The 16877-nt window shown below is 46.4% G+C and overlaps 1 protein-coding gene across 3 annotated transcripts in view; it reads left to right on the plus strand.

The window, feature by feature from the left end:
• Positions 1-16877, plus strand: part of dhx36 (DEAH (Asp-Glu-Ala-His) box polypeptide 36) — a 109091-nt gene that overhangs the window by 60394 nt on the left and 31820 nt on the right. For all 3 annotated transcript variants that reach the window (XM_085989754.1, XM_085989752.1, XM_085989753.1), the window contains exons 13-15: positions 1762-1817; positions 3713-3777; positions 11448-11591. In XM_085989754.1, the coding sequence (XP_085845880.1) occupies positions 1762-1817; positions 3713-3777; positions 11448-11591 (265 nt within the window). The remainder of the gene's footprint in view (positions 1-1761; positions 1818-3712; positions 3778-11447; positions 11592-16877) is intronic.

A 16877-nucleotide genomic window follows, 5' to 3' on the forward strand; every position in this document is an offset into this window, starting at 1 on the left:
CCCCCCTGGCTCTCTCGCTCTCGCCCCCCTGGCTCTCTCGCTCTCGCCCCCCTGGCTCTCTCGCTCTCGCCCCCCTGGCTCTCTCGCTCTCGCCCCCCCTGGCTCTCTCGCTCTCGCCCCCCTGGCTCTCCCGCTCTCGCCCCCCTGGCTCTCCCGCTCTCGCCCCCCTGGCTCTCCCGCTCTCGCCCCCCTGGCTCTCCCGCGCTCGCCCCCCTGGCTCTCCCGCGCTCGCCCCCCTGGCTCTCCCGCGCTCGCCCCCCTGGCTCTCCCGCGCTCGCCCCCCTGGCTCTCCCGCGCTCGCCCCCCTGGCTCTCCCGCGCTCGCCCCCCTGGCTCTCCCGCGCTCGCCCCCCTGGCTCTCCCGCGCTCGCCCCCCTGGCTCTCCCGCGCTCGCCCCCCTGGCTCTCCCGCGCTCGCCCCCCTGGCTCTCCCGCGCTCGCCCCCCTGGCTCTCCGGCGCTCGCCCCGCTGCCTCTCCGGCGCTCGCCCCGCTGCCTCTCCGGCGCTCGCCCCGCTGCCTCTCCGGCGCTCGCCCCGCTGCCTCTCCGGCGCTCGCCCCGCTGCCTCTCCGGCGCTCGCCCCGCTGCCTCTCCGGCGCTCGCCCCGCTGCCTCTCTCCTTACTTCCTTCCCTCCTTACTACTTTCTTTCCCTCCCGCCTGCCCTCCCGCCCGCTCCCTCCCGCCCGCCCGCCCTCCCTCCCTTCCCTCCCTCCCTTCCCTCCCTCTCTCCCTTCCCTCCCTTCCCTCCCTCCCTCCCTTCCTTCCCTCCCTCCCTCCCTTCCCTCCCTCCCTTCCTTCCCTCCCTTCCTTCCCTCCCTTCCTTCCCTCCCTTCCTTCCCTCCCTTCCTTCCCTCCCTTCCTTCCCTCCCTCCCTTCCCTTCCCTCCTTCCCTTCCCTCCTTCCCTTCCTTCCCTCCCTTCCTTCCCTTCCTTCCCTCCATTCTCTCCCTCCTTATTTTCTTTCATTTCATTCATTCCTCAAACCTCACCTTGATGAAAACACAACTCATGGCAAAAGGGCTTTTGGGGAAGCAGGAAAGAAAAAGTGAATGTTGATGCTTCATCAGAAAACCATGCTTCACTACGCCTGTGATTGGCGGTATAAATCTCACCAGCACTGTTGACTAAAACAGACCATCTAGTGCCTTTACAGAATGAAGCCTGTCTTCAGAGGGTTGGATGAAATGTAATCACACAGAATGCATCCAGTTTCCATGAATTCTGTCAGTTTTGTAACATCTTTCTCTTCCATTATTTCTAGAGAGGTAATCCATCTGCAGTGTCCATTGTATTCATTTAAAAACTGACCTAACACTGGAACTTCAAGATCTGAGGCTGAGTTAATAATCTCAGTTAGTGAAATGCATTTCCTCATGGACGCAGAACAGTTTCATTGTGTAAAACAAATTTAACAACATGGTATTAAGGGATATGGAGCCAAGGCGTGTGGATGGAGTTTGGATACAGGTCAGCCATGTCGTTGAATGGCAGAATAGGCTGGAGGGGCTGAATGGCCCACTTCTGTTCCTGTGCACCAATAATCCTAGAATGGTGATACGCTTCTAGAAAATCCATGTTGATGCTTCTAAGAAATGGAGTGAAACTCCCATTTCACATTGGTCCGTTATATAAATGTTGGTCCTCAAATTTAGGGATCTTGGTGCCACAGCGTTATAGCTTTAATGTGTATGTTTTGGACCAGATGCCTCGGTCTCTTGTTGGGGGAATTGCATTTTAATTCAGTAATATTTTATTCCCCCCCAGATCGGTTTATTATCATTCCTCTTCACTCTCTTATGCCTTCGGTGAATCAAACAGAGGTATGGTGGACGACAGTAACTGTTACTAACCTATATAATATCTGCATTTCTTCACCGCTTAAGCAATTATTTCAAGATTTTTAAAAAGCCCCATTTATTTTAGGAATGTATTGCTTTTTTTTGCCCATCTGTGACTAGTTTCCCCAAGCAAAGCCACCATTTTGTTGCTGTTTTCAGTTCAAGGTAGGCTGGAGCCCTCAATTCCTCAGCCTTAACCAAACATTGCCATCCCACATCTCGAACCGTAGAATCCGACAACACGGAAGGGACCATTCAGCCCATTGTACCAATGCCGGCTCTCTGAAAGAGCTATTCAATTAGTCTCACCCCCTCCTGCAATTTTCACCCCTTTATGTATTTCTCCGATTCCCTTTTGAAAGTTACTCTTGAATCTGCTTCCACCGCCCTTTCAGGCAGCGCATTCCAGATCACAACAACTCTGTTAAAATAAAAAAAATGTTTTAAATAATAATAATAATTCTCCTCGTCTTCCCTCTGATTCTTTTGCCAATTAGCATTAAATCTGTGTCCTCTGGTTACCAACCCTCCTACCAGTGGAAACAGTTTCTCCTTATTTACTCTATCAAAACCATTAGCAGGGGAGTGGGACTAATTGGATAGCTCGTTCAAAGAGCCGGCACTGCTATGTTAGGCCGAATGGCGGCCTCCTGTGCTGCAAGATTCTGGTAAATTTCTCTTTTTTTTGCAAAGTATATGCAGTGGTGCACCTCAAAGCTCGTGTGCAGTAAGATTTTGTGGGATTCCCTCTGCAGTTACTCCTGTTTCAAAGAAAATCCTCCTCCGCATTCTGCCCGTTAACGATTGTTGCCGTGGTGCAGTTAGTTGCTGTGTAGAGACCTATGTCCTATACAGTGGAGCGTGTCCTGTAAGACGACCTTTCACGCTGGGATAAGTGATCTCTCAAAGCAGGGTTGTTGCTCGTTGGAGGGACTTTGCTTAAAGTGGCCCGGGCTCGTGAATGCAGATCTTTAGGTGTTAATGGCCGATTGAATGATGACATTGTTTCCATATTATGTTAGATGCCAGTAGTCGCTTCACTGTACAAACTGTACAGTCCATTCCTAAACAATATTGGGACAAGGCCTCTTCTACTGCTTATTGATTTTACTTTTTTTTATTGAAAGCCTAAAAGTCTAGAAGTGATGGCGAAGATTGGCTCAGGACTCCCGTTAATATTGGATGATGAATTATCGATCTTCGCACCTTCCTGTTAACATGCAGGGAAATGATCACAAGAAATGCTTTGTCTCTCGCACCTAATGTGCAAATCAACAAGAAACCAAAGGGTTCCCTTCTGCAGAGCAGTGACACAAAAAAAAATTCTCCAAGATAACTTCAACGGCCCACATAAACAATGAGGAAAGGCTTGCGGAATGAACAGAATTATTTATTTAAAGCTTCAGGTTGACTAAATCTCCCTGAAAAATGTATCCATGCTCCTTTAATAATTGGTGCAGAGTTTGCACTGGTCTGTAAATAACAAAGTAGGGGCCCCGAGTTCTTTGTTAGAAACCTCTGCTGCATAACCTGCAAAAATACTGCTCTGAATAAGAGGGAAAATTGTACGCAGCCTTAAAGTGAATAAAAGGCAGATTTGTCAGTCACCAAACAAAGATATTTGGGCAGCTGTACTCAACTTTGTTACATCTCTCAAATGTGCTGCAGACAAAGGCAATGACTGTCATTTTCCGGCTGATAATGTACATCTCTTTAGGCTCAAGCATTAGCAGTAGAAATGATTGAACCATCCGAAGCAGTGAATCCTATTTCTGATCACTCCACTTTGCGTTTAAATTATACGCTGTCAACGGATAATGGCTTGACTGTTAGAAATGCAGGAGACTCGGTATAATTTAGAACGGTTATATTCGCAGGTTTTCAAGAGGCCGCCTCCGGGAGTTCGCAAGATTATAATTGCTACCAACATTGCAGAGACAAGGTAATGGAACTTGCATTGTTGCACTCGCAGTGGGAGGCTTGTTCTACAAATGACTGTTTTGAAATTCTGTTTGAAGTCTGAAGCGATGAGACGTTCTGTTCCCCGGCAAGTTCCCTAAAATCCCCTTCTCCACGTGCGCTCCAAAGTCTTTGGTTTTGCCTCCTGACCTTTCATGAGGTTTACAGTATGTGGAATTTCCTGGAGTTCGCTCGTTCGTCTTTCTCAGTAAAAGAAAGACTTGCATTTCTATAGCGCCTTTCGCGACCACCAGACGCCCCAAAGCGCTTCACAGCCAATGAAGTACCTTTTTTTTTTGAAATGGAGTCACCGTTGTAATGTAGGAAACACGGCAGCCAATTTGCACACAGCAAGCTCCCACAAACAGCAATGTGATAATGGCTTGATCATCTGTTTGAGTGATGTTGATTGAGGGATAAATATTGGCTTGAACACCAGGGAGAATCCCCCTGCTCTTCTTCGGAATAGTGCCATGAGATCTTTTACATCCACCTGAGAGGGCAGACGTGGCCTCGGTTTAACATCTCATCCGAAAGTCAGCACTCCCTCAGCACTGCACTGGAGTGTCCGCTGAGATTTTTGTGCTCAAGTCTCTGGAGTTGGACTTGAACCCACAACCTTCTGACTCAGAGGCCAGGGTGCTACCAACTGAGCCATGGCTGACACTGCCCTAATGCCACAACTTTTAAGCGATGACGTGTTCAACTGAATCCGTCGGCGATCCTAAATGTTCTAAAGGACGATCTCTGTACAATAGACATCAGGTAAAAAGACAGGCTTGCATTTATATAGCGCTTTTCACGACCTCAGGATGTCCCAAATAGCTTTCCAGCCAATGAAGTACTTGTATCCTTGTTGCTAGGTGTGAGTTTTTATGGGTAGTTATAATCCCACTTCAAAATTGCATATAGCACAGAATAAGGCCATTTAGTCCATTGCCTCTGTGCTGGTGCTAGATCTTCAACCGATGTTAACTGCTGTAATCTTCTTACCCTTTTCCCATATTTCATTATATATTTTTCCTTTTTAAATTCTTAACCGGTTCACTTTTAAACGATATTATACTCTCTGCTTCTGACCAGAAACTTAACTGGACCAGCCACAGAAAATACTCCTAGAGGCTGGGTATTCTGCGACTAGTGACTCACCTCTTGACTCCCCAAAGCCTTTCCACCATCTATAAGACACAAGTCAGGAGTGTGATGGAATACTCTCCACTGGCCTGGCTGAGTGCAGCTCCAGCAACACTCAAGAAGCTCGACACCATCCAGGGCAAAACAGCCCACTTGATTGGCACCCCATCCACCACCTTAAACATTCACTCCCTCCACCACCGTGGCTGCAGTGTACCATCCACAAGATGCACTGCAGCAACTCACCAAGGCTTCTTCGGCAGTACCTCCCAAACCTACGACCTCTTCCACTTAGAAGGACAAGGGCAGCAGGTGCATGGGAACAGCAAGTTCCCCTCCGAGCCACACACAATTCTGACTTGGAAATATATCGCCATTCCTTGATCGTCGCTGGGTCAAAATCCTGGAACTCCCTCCCTAACAGCACTGTGGGAATCCCTTCACCACACAGACTGCAGTGGTTCACCACCATCTTCTCTAGAGCTATTAGGGATGGGCAATAAACGCTGGCTTTGCCAGCAACGCCTACATCCCATGAATGAATTTTTTTAAAAGCCCCTTGTTCTGATAACATTCCATGTCCTGTGTTGACGCAAAGCAGATTCAGTTTCAGCAAAGTTACCCAAGAACATTCTAAACATTAATTTTTTTTTATGCTGGACGGACCCCGCCACCTCCACCAGAAATCTCTGGCCACGATTGCAGCTCTCGAGGCGCTTCGGGCTTTGTTGGTGGGAGCAGGAAGGTGCATGCGGTGTGTGAGCATCACCTGAAGTCTGCCGCCTGTGCCTCTTACAGTAGACCTATACCTGTAATATAGCGCTGCAGCACCAAGTGCCTTAGTGGGCTTGATTGCCTCTGGTAGCACACCAGTTAAAACGTTCACATAAAATGGCTTTGCGTGTCCTTTCGAAGCAGTCATTAACCCATTTAAAAGCGTTTACACCGGAAACATCTTTTCTCCGCTACTGACTCATCCTTGCAATTCCGTCATTTTTATTTGAGATTTCTATCCTTTGTACTTTTTTTTCTTTTTACCTCTGTACAGTAGCGGCCAGCCGGTTCCCCACAAGGTGAAGTAAGTTGGCCCAGGGTTGATTTGCGCTTCCTCCTTAGTAGTTGGTTCAGAGCAGCATGAGTATTTCATGTGTGGCCTGGAGACACCAGACCGAGAGGGGGGAGAAAGCCACACAAGACCAGAAGGCGTCGGTGTGGATGCCTCCTCACGAAAGCTAGAATTCCCACTCCTGATTTTGGTATCCAGTGACCACTACTGGAAGGGCAGGTATCGACATTAAAAAGAAGTTTAGCTGTGATGACTGCCATAGTTGAATAGCCTCCTGGTGCACACGGAGTACAGTCCCAAGTGAAGAATAGCTATAGTCCGGTTAAGGCACCGGAGGGCTAGCAGTGCCTGTGGAACCGTGCCAAATGGGAGGTGCTTTTAGAGAGGAGAAAAATGGCAGAGTGGAAGAGAAGATGGATAACTAAATCCTCCAGAATCCTAGGAATATAATGAATCAATCTCGAATAGTATCAGTCGTAATGCTTAATGTCCCAGAGTTTGCGCTGGTTTATTTTTGGGAGTCGGGGGTGAAATTTCAAGCTTTCTTTAGAGTTCGGGGGCTGGATTTTCCGATCCGGTTGGAATCTTGTCGGGTCGATGGCAATTCACAGAATCACAGAAACCCCACAGTGCAGATAGAGGCCATTTCGGCCCATCGAGCCTGCACCGACACATATCCCACCCGATCCCCGTAACCCCAACACATATCCCACCCTATCCCTGTAACCCCACCTATTTAATCCCCCTAACACTAAGGGTCAATTTATCATAGCCAATCAACCTAACCCGCACATCTTTGGACTGTGGGAGGAAACCGGAGCACCCGGAGAAAACCCACGCAAACACGGGGAGAATGTGCAAACTCCACACAGACAGTCGTCCGAGGCCGGATTCGAACCCGGGTCTCTGGCGCTGTGAGGCAACAGTGCTAACCACCATGCCACCGTGCTTACCCTGTCTTTCTCTGCCCTGATCCTGGCGGAACTTCCATCCCACTGGATCACCCGCTTCGGATGTGGGGGGAAGGCAGCCAAACAAAATTTAAATGTCTTTATTGATATGCCCGATTGACGCGCTGCAATATTATGCTGTCTGTTAAATTTTCAATCCTCCTATGCTCTCTTAGTGATGCTGAATACGGGGACGCAGTGGCGTTCCTAAAGCATTGAAGAAAGAGCTTGCATTTATACAGCACCTTTCACGTCCTCAGGACATCCCAAAGTGCTTTATAGCCAAGATGAAGTACTTTTGAAGTGTAGTCAATCTTGAGATGTAGGAAATGCGACAGACAATTTGCGCACAGCAAGGACCCACAAACAGCAACGGGATTATTGACTAGATACAGGAAACTCTCGATTTACCGGCACCTAAATAACCGGAAATCTGTTAACCGGCAAAATTCAGGAGTAGGTTCAGGTAAGTTTTACTTCATATTACAGGAAACTTTGGTTTATCTGGAGGTTATATGTTCGGAATACTCGATCTAACGTCAAAAATCAGGAGCCGTTTTCTATAAGCTTTTTTTTCCCCAGTCAGGCACTGCAAGGTCTATAGCTATAGCAACAGCTTCAGCTAGAGACGCTTGCAGCTGCAGCCGACTGTTTAGAAGCTGTTGCTAAGCAACGGTGTTTGTTGTCAGATACGGAGATGAAAACCTCCATATGCTTCAACATTAACTTTGTATGTCCGGCAGTTTTGATAGATCGGCAACAGCTCGGTCCCGTCAGTGCCGGATATCACAAAGTTTCCTGTATTGGCCGTTCCTGGATCTGTGGCTGTGTAACCGGGGTTCCTGCACCTGTTGCTAAGCAACAGGGACGCCTGGATGCAACAGGGACGCCTGGATCTTGTGGCCGGGGTTCCAGCACCTGTTGCTAAGCAACAGGGAAACCTGGATTTGTTGCTGTGTACGGGGCTCTCATAATTTTACTATACCTCTCTGTAATCCGGACTTTTTGATCAACCGGCACCACGCCGGTCCCATCGGTTCCGGATAAAAAAGAGTTTCCTGTAATCTGTTTTAGTGATGTTGATCGAAGGATAAATATTGGCCAGATCAGTGGTAAAACTCCCCAGCTCCTCTTTGAATAGTGCCGTGGGATCTTTTACATCCACCTGAGCAGATAGACAGGGCCACGGTGTAACGTCTCATCCGAAGGACGGCACCTCCGACAGTGCAGCACTCCCTCAGTACTGCACTGGCGTGTCCGCTGAGATTTTTGTGCTCAAGTCTCTGGAGTTGGACTTGAACCCACAACCTTATGACTCAGAGGCCAGAGTGCTGCCCACTGAGCCATGGCTGACGGTGCCCTAATGCCACAACCTTTAAGCGATGACGTGTTCGACTGAATCCGTCGGCGATCCTAAATGTTCTAAAGGACGATCTCTGTACAGTAGACATCAGGTAAAAAGAAAGGCTTGCATTTATATAGCGCTTTTCACGACCTCAGGATGTCCCAAATAGCTTTCTCATCCGAAGGACGGCACCTCCGACAGTGCAGCACTCCCTCAGTACTGCACTGGCGTGTCATCCTAGATTATGTGCTCAACCTTTTGACTCGGAGGTGAGAGTGCTACCGCTGAGCCTCGCTGACACATTAACAATGGAAAATATGTCAGATGGCATTATTTCCATCATTAACATTTCATTTGAAAACTCCTGACCAAATACGTGGTGGGAAATGCTCGAATTAGCAGACGAGGCCAGTGAGGCAGACTGGCTCCCCACTGCATTTCCCACACCTGCCTTCTCCGAGCTCACTCCAAAAACCCGCTCAAAATCTGGCACTTTAGCTCTAGTTACTCCCCTGCCTTTGGGATAGTAAATAGAAGTCCAGAATGGAGGACAAAAACAAAATACTGCGGATGCTGGAAATCTGAAATAGAAACAGGAAATGCTGGACATACTCAGCAGGTCAGGCAGCATCTGTGGAGAGAGAAACAGAGTTAACGTTTCAGATCGATGACCTTTCACCAGAGGTCGTTGACCTGAAACGTTAACTCTGTTTCTCACGCCGCAGATGCTGCCCGACCTGCCGCACACTTCCAGCATTTTCTGTTTTTATTTCATAATGGAGGCAGTTGTACAGCCTGTTGGAGGAAATGGGTTCAGTGGCCAAATTGCCTCTTCCTGTGCCATACTTTGTCAGCTGCAGATGGGATTTCACTTCTTGCAACGTACACCTCGACACATTCTGAACTAAGTGTTGTCCTGCCAAAGCCTGGCTGAGTCCTGCGATTCTTGCGTCTATCCCTCAGTCTATCTCCCTCCTTGAAAAGGTTCACACCCTGGAGATTGTATGTATCTGTACCTGTGTCCAAAAACATTGGACTGTAACTTGGAGTGGATTTTTTTGTGTGTCGAGCATTTAGCCTTAATCCTGCACCATTAGTCTGGACTAGACAAACTATTGTATCAAAACCCATTATACCCCAAGAAAATGTTTTTCTTTCAAATCCACATCCATTATCTCTCTTACTATCTGCTTGAGATGTCATTATTTTCCTGTATGTAGGCAGTTCTTTTCTGAAGCTTTGCGATACTTTTACTACAAAGCATAAATCTCCAGTCTTGACATAATGGATTTGGTTACAAAAAATAATTTTTTGTGCTATATTGTGGCAGGATGCATGCTAATTGCTGTGTATAAGGACACCATTATAGGACCTCTGTGCCCTTTTTTCCTGCGCTATTGTAGGCTATAGTTCTGTACTGTCAGAATCATCATGGATCAGAAATACAACACATTCTGGACTTCAGGATAGCGAGCGAGACTAGCTGATCAGTACAGTGTCCAACATGAGTTTGCGCATGAAATGTTCCATTAATGTGTTCTCTTCATAGAATCTTACAGCGCAGAAGGAGGCCATTCAGTCCATCGTGCCTGTGCCGGCTCTTTGAAAGAGCTATTCAATTCGTCCCACTCCCCCTGCTCTTTCCCCAGAGCCCTGCAAATTTTTCCTTTTCAAGTATTTATCCAATTTCCTTTTGAAAGTTACTATTGAATCTGCTTCCACCGCCCTATCAGGCAGTGAATTCCAGATCATCATAACTCACGGTGTAAAAAAAAAAAAAAATCTCCTTTGATTTAAAAAAAAATCAGATGCAATGAAACATTTCATCCTTGGATAACAGTCACCCTGGCACCATCTCTACCCTTGCATTGAATGTTATTGGGTGACATTTCAAAAAGTGAGCTAACTGCATCTTGCGATCTGTGTACAGCTAGCGTCAGATATCCAGCTGTCCAGCTCTCCCTTTGCAAAGTGTACTCTTGAAGTTGAAGCATAAAAATCTTACACCCCTTGATATTTAACCTTTTTTGTTACGAGCCTGATCAACACTGGTCTTTCAACTGCCACTGAAAAAGAGTAAATAGTTATGAAGGGTATTTTTTTTTTTTTAGTCCATCTCCTTTCTGTTTCTGTCTGCTGTGGTTGCCTGCACTTGAAAGTAAATCAACATGTGAAGCACTGAGAGATCTGAGACATGAAAAGGTGCTACATAAAAGCAAGTCTTCAACAGACCTCCTGTGTATTCGCAGCATTTTCTGCTTTTATTTAAGTACTGATAATATATAAATGATCTATATTACATATTAAAATTGTGATGATTTGAAGTACAGGAAACGCTTTTTTATCCGGCACCGACGGGACCGGCGTGGTGCCGGCTTATCAAAAAGTCCGGATTACAGAGAGTTATAGTTAAAAGGTACGAGAGCTCCGTACACAGCAACAAATCCAAGCTTCCCTGTTGCTTAGCAACAGCTGCAAGAACCCCGGCCACAGACCAAGCGTCCCTGTTGCTTAGCAACAAGTGCAGAAACCCCCGATTACACAGCCAAGAATCAAGAAACGGCCACTAATATGAAGAAAAACTTAACTGAACCTACTCCTGAATTTTGCCGGTTCGTCGAGATTTCCGGCTGTTTGGGCGCCGGTAAATCGAGAGTTTCCTGTGCATGGATGTGGCTTTTTTCACACTGTATAAACTTCCATCTTCTTCTAGTGATAATTCTGAGTCTATGACACTTCCTTACAGATTCTGCAAGCAACCTTTCAGTATTTATCCTCTCAAACCCTTTTTAGACCACACCCCCCTTGACATTCTTGGCTCCAGTGCAAATAGCTCCGGAGATTCAAGCCTTTCTTCATAATTAGAAATTTTGCTCCTGATAGCTTTCTAGTGATGTTTCACTGTAACCTTGCCATGGCTCTAATACCTTTCCTACTATATTGCTCCGATTCTGCCCTAAGCACGTTCTGTACAAATTCAAAATAATTTCCTTGCTTTTTGCGTTCGTTGCCTTTATTCATAAGACCCAGAATTCAAATTGTGGTTTTTTTGGGGGTGGCGGTAACAAGGTTGTACATTTTTAACCCAAGATTTTACCAAAATATTTTCACACTGTAAAAAGGTTAGTTTTAAAATAGTGGAAACTTTTATCTTTCAGTATCACCATAGATGATGTGGTTCATGTGATAGATGGAGGAAAGATAAAGGAGACTCACTTCGACACCCAAAACAATATCAGCACAATGGCAGCAGAGTGGGTCAGCAAAGCTAATGCCAAACAACGGAAAGGTCGAGCCGGCAGGTAAAGTAAGCTTCTGTCTGTCAACTTGTGTTGAGATTAAATGCCATAGCAACAAGCTATCTACAGCGGCAGTCTGTGGGTATTCGCCGAATTAAATGTCACTGGTCGCGCACTGGACTGAAAATGAATGTCACAAGTAGTTTTTTTAAAATTTAGATAAGATTGTTCTAGTCAGTCAAGGTTACGCTGCTTGTCTGTTAAGCTTTCATAGGAGGGCAGTTAGTGACCCCAATGTCTTATGGAATTAAACTGTTTGAAACCATTCAGCCTATCCTGCTTGTGTTGGTGCTAACCCTTCAACTGGAACTGATTACTTTAATCCTACTTTCCTGCCCTTTCTCTATATCCTTTTATACTCTTCCTTTTCAAATATTTATCCAGTTCCCTTTTAAATGAAGCCACAGACTTGCCTTCATAGACAATGGTGGTGAAGCTTTCTCTCTTACATAGAAACATAGAAGATAGGAGCAGGAGTAGGCCATTCGGCCCCTCTAGCCTGCTCCGCCATTCAATGCGATCATGGCTGATCATCCAAGTTCAATACCCGGTCCCTGCTTTCTCCCCATACCCCTTGATCGCTTTAGCCTTAAGAAATATATCCAACTCCTTCTTGAATATATTTAATGAATTGGCCTCTACTACCTTCTGTGGTAGATAATTCCACAGGTTCACCACTCCCTGGGTGAAGAAATTCCTCCTCATTTCTGTCCTAAAAGGCCTACCCCTTATCCTTGGACTGTGACCCCTGGTTCTGGATTCCCCAACCATCGGGAACATCCTCCCTGCATCTAGTCTGTCCAGTCCTGCCAGAATTTTATAAGTTTCAATGAGATCCCCTCTCATTCTTCTAAACTCCAGCGAGTACAAGCCCAATCGACCCAATCTCTCCTCATACGTCATTCCTGCCATCCCAGGTATCAGCCTGGTGAATCTTTGCTGAACTCCTTCCATGGCAAGAATATCCTTCCTCAGATAAGGCGACCAAAACTGCACACAATTCTCAAGATGTGGTCTCACCAAGGCCCTGTACAACTGCAGCAAGACATCCTTGTTCTTGTACTCAAACCCTCTCGCTATGAAGGCCAACATACCATTTGCCTTCTTAACCGCCTGCTGCACCTGCATGCTTACCTTCAGCGACTGGTGCACAAGGACACCCAGGTCTCGTTGCACTTCCCCTTCTCCCAATCTATTGCCATTCAGATAATAATCTGCCTTCCTGTTTTTGACACCAAAGTGGATAACCTCACATTTATCTACGTTATATTGCATCTGCCATGCTTCTGCCCAATCACCCAACCTGTCCAAATCATCCTGTAGTTTCTCGGCATCCTCCTCACAGCACACACCCACCCAGCTTTGTGTCGTCTGCAAATTTGGAGATATTACATCTAGTTCCCTTGTCTAGATTATTAATATATATATTGTGAATAGCTGGGGTCCAAGGACCGATCACTGCGGTACCCCACTAGTCACTGCCTGCCACTCGGAAAAAGACCCGTTTATTCCAACTCTTTGCTTTCTATCTGCCAACCAATTCTCTATCCAAGTCAATACCTTGCCCCCAATCCCATGTGCCTCCAATCCCATGTGCTTCAATAACCTTATTGGGTGGGGGGAAATCTTCTAACTTCCGTCATCTTCTAGTGATAATTCTGAATCCATGCTGCCGCCTTACAGATTCTGCAAGCAACCTTTCACTATTTACCCTCTCAAACCCTTTTTAGATCACCCCCTCCTTTTAACATTCTTTGCTCCAGTGAAAATAGCTCCAAATTCTCAAGCTCTCTTCATAGGTATAACCTCACATTTCTAGCTATCAGGAAAGGATGAACAGGCTGAGTCTCTTTTCTCTTGAAAAGAGAAGGCTGAGGGGTGACCTAATAGAGGCCTTTAAAATTCACAGAATCACAGAAACACCACAGTGCAGATAGAGACCATTTCGGCCCATCGAGCCTGCACCGACACATATCCCACCCGATCCCCGTAACCCCTCATATTTTAATCCCCCTAACACTAATGGTCAATTTATCATGGCCAATCAACCTAACCCGCACATCTTTGGACTGTGGGAGGAAACCGGAGCACCCGGAGAAAACCCACGCAAACACGGGGAGAATGTGCAAACTCCACACAGACAGTCGCCCGAGGCCGGATTCGAACCCGGGTCCCTGGCGCTGTGAGGCAACAGTGCTAACCACTATGCCACCATGCTTATGAAAGGTTTTGATAGAGTAGACGCAGAGAGAATGTTTCCACTTGTAGGGAAGAGCAAAACTAGAGGCCGTCAATATAAGATAGTCACCAAGAAATCAATTAGGGAATTCAGAAGTTTCTTACTTAATTGCCGACTCTAGAACTACAGGATTGGGACCACTATGGCTTGTACTTTTGGTTAATGTTAGAGCATTATATTGAGGGAATAGTTTGCTACGTTAGTTCTGCGCTGCACAATTGCACACGCACCAGGGGTGCGAGCCAACGTTCCCTTTAAGCTGTGTGGCCGTGCAGCGCTCCAGGGGTCCCGCGCAGCTGGTGAAATGGAGATGCACTATAAACAATCCTGCCGTAAACTAGCTCAGTACACATGTTAACGTGAAATTAATCTAACTACTGTTCATTTTATTTCCGCATTGTGTTGTATCTATGATAAAACTGGCTGCAGAGTATGATTGTAATAGATGTAAATTCATTTAAGAAAGCTCGCAGCTGAAAGAAAAGCAATCAAAAAGGTTGTCTATTTTCAGGTAGTACAGCAGTGTAGTAGAGCAGTTATATGATCCAAGTTCATTGGATGGGCCCAGATGATAATGTAATTAGAAGGTTTATAAGATAACAAACCGGTATATTGTCCATGCAAGAAAACTCGAGCTTACTGTTTGAATTGATTACAAGATACTGGCCAATAACATGTAGCTGTGTTCAATATTATGTTACAGTGCATTAGCATTTAATGTATCAGGTATGCATTGATGGGAAGATATCTGTGAGATTCACAATGCTGAATGAGTTATTTCTGCTGCACAGAACAGATGCTTCAATTTTTAATTTGAAGCCCTTTTAAAAATGGTGAATCACTGTTGTTTGGCTCTCTCAAAGAAAGAAAGGCTTGCATTTCTATAGCACCTTCCACGACCACCGGACATCCCTAAGCGCTTTACAGCTAATGAAGTACTTTTTGAAGTGTAGTCACTGTTGTAATGTAGGAAACGCAGCAGCCAATTTGCGCACAGCAAGCTCCCACAAACAGTAATGTGATAATGACCAGATAATCTGTTTTTGTGATGTTGATTGAAGGATAAATATTGGCCAGGACACCGAGGAGAACTCCCCTGCTCTTCTTCGAAATAATGCCATGGATTCTTTTATGTCCACCTGAGAGAGCAGACGGGGCCCCGGTTTAACGTCTCCTCCGAAGACTCATCAAGTCTCTGGAGTGGGACTTGAACCCGCAACCTTCTGGCTCGGCGGCGAGGGTGCTACCTACTGAGCCACGGCTGACACAAATGTTATTTTTCTTCTTTCTCCTCTTGCTGCACATGTAAGCTACTTTCTACCATGTTCGATTCTGTAGTGCTGTATGTAGGAAACAGACTCAGCAGTCGAGTGAATAAAAGCTTTATTCCCCAAAACAATTTAAAATGAGCTGCCTAAAGAGTCTCAACCACATGGGCAGTCGAAATGTCGAGCGACAGTGCATTCACACTAGAACCGGTGCAGAGCAGTTTCCCTTCACACTGACGAAGCAGTCACAGTGTAAATGCAGCCTGAATCCAGAGTTGGAGTTCAATCCTGAATCCTGAATCCAAACCTGACACTGGAGCAAAGTCAGTTCAGGCCTTAAGACCCGGTGTTACACTGCACAAGGTTCGTGTCTGTGCGTACCAAACCCACTTCGCACCAACTTGCAGTGTGAATGCACTATTACAGGAAACTTTGGTTTATCCGGAGGTTAACTGTCCGGAATGCTCGACCCACCGGCAAAAATCAGGAGCCGTTTCGTTAGGGTTTTTTTCTTCTCGTTGCTTTTTTTTCACCAGCCAGGCTTCTGCAAGGTCTCGCTGAAGCTGTTGCTAAGCTACAGAGACGCTTGCAAGGTACGGCCGACTGTTTAGAAGCTGTTGCTAAGCAACAGGGTTTGTTGCCAGATACGGAGCTGAAAAGCTCCGTATGTTTCAACATTAGCGCTGGTTTGTCCGGCAGTTTTGATGGGACAGCAACAGCTCGGTCCCGTCGGTGCCGGATAGCACAAAGTTTCCTGTACATGCACTACACACCCTAACGACCCATAAAAACCTGCTGGTGACTCCAGATCTTTGTAATCCTGCTTGTGAGTAGTGCGAGTGAGGACTCTGGTATCGTGCAAAGAATTTTACTTACTTTCTTACTCTTCTTCGAGTTGCACCTCCCTCTCTTTAGGAGATATCGCAGAGGTCAGGAGCCAAAAGAGCACGTGTCCAGCACACTCAGTGAATTTAGTCTTCAAGTTATCCAAAAATTCACTTCAACCTCTCTGACCCCCCCCCGCTCCCCCACACACACTCAGGGTCTCTAAAAGTAGGGGTGGGTGCAAAGCTTCGGAAATGCCAGCCCACACCTAAGACAAGGTGAAGCCATAGTTTCCCCATACCCGCGTTACCCCAACTTGGTGTATTCAGCGGGCAAATATGCAAAGTATGATTCTTCAGCAGATGACGAGACAAAAAGACTGCAAAGGCCTTTTGGCCCATCTTAACCCACACATCTAAAAAAAAACTTACAGATCCCATCACAGCATTTACTGTCTCACGAGTCACTTTTATTACCAGTGCTCGTTTACATAGAATTTACAGCACAGAACCAGGCCATTCGGCCCAGCTAGTCCATGCCGGTGTTTATGTTCCACACGAGCCTCTTCCAGCCCTACTTCATCTCTGCCATTCAACATATCCTTCTATTCCTTTCTCCCTCGTGTACTTATCTGGCTTCCCTTTAAATGCATCGATGCTATTCGCCTCAGCCATTCCGTGTGGCAGCCAGTTCCACATTCTAAGCACTCTCTGGGTAAAGAAGTCTTAGTTTGACTTCCCTGGAAGATCAGCATCCATGAGCCAGCTCCTGCTGTTACCGCTGCTGAATCTAGCTCCCTTGTCCTTGCAGCAGACTCCTAGGCCCAGGAAAAACTGGGAGCTACTATTTGGAGCTGGATTTAGCATTGTAAATGCAGGAACTGGGTGCACGGAAGCAATTCCAATTGAAACAGCGGTAGCGTAACTTAGAAAAATGTTTTTTTTTTAAACATTGGAA

This window comes from Somniosus microcephalus, chromosome 6 (assembly GCF_052327205.1).
Source record: "Somniosus microcephalus isolate GS21.2 chromosome 6, FLI_Smic_1.0, whole genome shotgun sequence".
NCBI classification, from domain to species: domain Eukaryota; kingdom Metazoa; phylum Chordata; class Chondrichthyes; order Squaliformes; family Somniosidae; genus Somniosus; species Somniosus microcephalus.